This window comes from Cynoglossus semilaevis, unplaced genomic scaffold, assembly GCF_000523025.1.
Source record: "Cynoglossus semilaevis isolate Cse_v1.0 unplaced genomic scaffold, Cse_v1.0 scaffold419, whole genome shotgun sequence".
NCBI classification, from domain to species: Eukaryota; Metazoa; Chordata; class Actinopteri; order Pleuronectiformes; family Cynoglossidae; genus Cynoglossus; species Cynoglossus semilaevis.
Window position 1 is genome coordinate 205,060 of NW_007585113.1, and position 2,362 is coordinate 207,421.

At 42.4% G+C, this 2,362-nt stretch overlaps 1 protein-coding gene across 2 annotated transcripts in view; it reads left to right on the top strand.

Moving 5' to 3' along the window:
* mcm3 (minichromosome maintenance complex component 3) overlaps positions 1-1,702 on the top strand; it is a 6,109-nt gene extending 4,407 nt beyond the window's left edge. Inside the window, exons 13-18 of one of the 2 annotated variants that reach the window (XM_025053616.1) lie at positions 306-446; positions 553-656; positions 767-840; positions 937-1,036; positions 1,165-1,398; positions 1,517-1,702. In XM_025053616.1, coding sequence (XP_024909384.1) covers positions 306-446; positions 553-656; positions 767-840; positions 937-1,036; positions 1,165-1,363 — 618 coding nt within the window. In that variant the 3' untranslated portion in view covers positions 1,364-1,398; positions 1,517-1,702. Of the gene's footprint in view, positions 1-305; positions 447-552; positions 657-766; positions 841-936; positions 1,037-1,164; positions 1,399-1,513 lie in introns of both variants that reach the window. The other variant, XM_025053617.1, reaches the window with a different exon arrangement.
* Positions 1,703-2,362: the final 660 nt, after the last annotated feature.

Genomic DNA, 2,362 nt, shown 5'->3' on the forward strand with positions numbered 1-2,362 from the left:
TTGCCTGGGATTCACAATTGGAAATTTTTAGTAATTGGGGAAAAAAAAAAAAAAAAAAAATACTAATAAAATAATTTTTAAATTTTTTTTTTTTAAATTGTGTTTAAAAACACCATCTTAAACACCTATATGCTTTCAATTTTATTAGTATAAAATATAAAAAATGTAAAAACATCCGAGATGGAGCGTCTTGATTGACAGCCATGGTCACATTTGCTCTGAAATGTTCCATTTTTCTGTATGTCAACATCTTTGCCACTTTTTGCTTCCTTATGTTCTAACGTCAGCCTCTTCTCCTTCTTTAGACTTCGCCCGTAACGGCTCGAACTCTGGAGACTATGATCCGCTTGTCCACCGCTCACGCCAAGTCCCGCATGAGCAAAGTCGTGGAGATGCAGGACTCCGAAGTGGCAGTGGAGCTCGTTCAGTTCGCCTACTTTAAAAAGGTTGGCGCCGAATGTCAGTTCGCGGCGTTTGTGACGCACCAGCAGAGGTCGCCACTGTGTCTCTGATTATCCTCCTTCCCTTTTGTTTGGGCCTTTTTCTGCTCAGGTACTGGAAAAGGAGAAAAAGCGTTCGCGAAAGCAGCGCGACTCTGAATCGGAGGAGGACGAGGAGGTGTCCACGCAGCGCTCGCAGAGAGCCACGAAGAAGAGGTGAACGACGAAGCCACTCTTCACAGCTGCTGCTTTTCACATTTGTTTGTCCCTTTTTTTTTTTTATGTTGTATTTTTCTTAATGTTGTAATATCTGTGATCTACTGCAGAGGGAGCCGTGGCTCTCAGGGCGGCGAACCATACAGCCCATATGACTTCAGTGAAAACCAAGATGTTCCTGACAGTAAGTACTGCGCAGTTTTTTTTTGTTTGTTTACAAATTATATAATTAGAGATGTTTAAAATTAACACCATACATGAAAAAAAAAAAAAAATTCAGTTCAGGCTGGAACTCCTAAACCAGCCAAGGTGTCACAAGAGGAGGAGGAGCCCATGGACACATCATCACAGTCTGGAGACGCTGAGCTCTCTGCAGACAGGTACGTAATATTATATAGGATTGAGAAATGATCAGTGACCTTTTCACCTCTGAGGTCATGACATTGATTTTTTTTTTTTTCTTTTTTCTTTTAAATGTCATTAACCTTGAGCTTTTCTTTCCCCGCAGGTTGAAGGAGTTCAAGTCGTCCCTGTTCGCCGTGTTCCAGTCGGCTCACGCCCAGTCCGTGAAGATGGCGGCGCTCATGGACGGCGTCAACAAAGGGAGGGAGAAGCGCTTCTCCGAGGCGGAGGTGCGCGCTGCGTTGGCTCGCATGCAGGACGACAACCAAGTCATGGTGGCGGATGACATCATCTTCCTCATCTGAGTAGGGAGGAAGAAAAGGGCCGCGGTCTCCGAAACCAAACACACGAACTTCACACGTACAGAGATCTATATTAAAGTGTACATTTGTTTTTTTCTCACTTCCTGTTCTCCTGCAGGTCCTTCCACTGTTGGATACAAGCAACGACTTGACAACTGTTTATTCTTACTATCATGATGGACTCAAATGCACCGTAATACGTGTTTATACTTATTTCACAGATTCGTCCGGAAAAGAGGAGCAGTTTGTCAACGCTGCCGTCTGCATTTGTATATATATTAAACCTTTTTGTAATTGTTGAACTGTAGTTGTTGAAAATAAAATGTGTTTCATTGGAGCAGACTCGAAGAGTTTCACGTTACTGGACACTGATTTTCTTACAGTTTTTGCTGCCTCCATCTCACGCTGCGGATGGAGATATGATTTGTGGAGGCTCTCATCTTTGACCTGTCTGTTTGGTTTTCTGTTTCATTTGTCAAATATATGTTCTAGGAGTTCTGTTCTTCTTCATCCAAACTGTCTGATCTGCTCCACTCTATTTCCAAACTTCTGATCTGCTCCATTCTAATGCAATCCATCTTGGTCACTTTCAAGGAAAATCTCATCATCGTCTGTCCTCTGTGGTCCACATCTTTTTTTTTTTTTTTTCCATCTACGTTGACCAGTTTGATACAAGATTTTTTTTTTTTTTTTCGTTGACCAGTTTGATACAAGAATTGTTGTTTTTTTTTGAGAAGTCGCACACATCGTTCATTCCTCTCTTCTCAAGAGACGACCTTTTCGGTTTTTCGTAATTTATTAATTTTCTTATTGTGTCTCGTTAGGCTAGGCCAGGCGTGGGCAAACTTTCGACTCGCGGGTCCTCAAATTGGACCGGGGGGGATAGATGGAACGTTTGTATGAACTAAAACATTGTTTCCCAAAGACTGGGTCACGACCCTCAGGTGTCTCGCAAGAGATATTTTTTGGGTCGTCTCGCATCATGTTTCCCATGAGTTTACG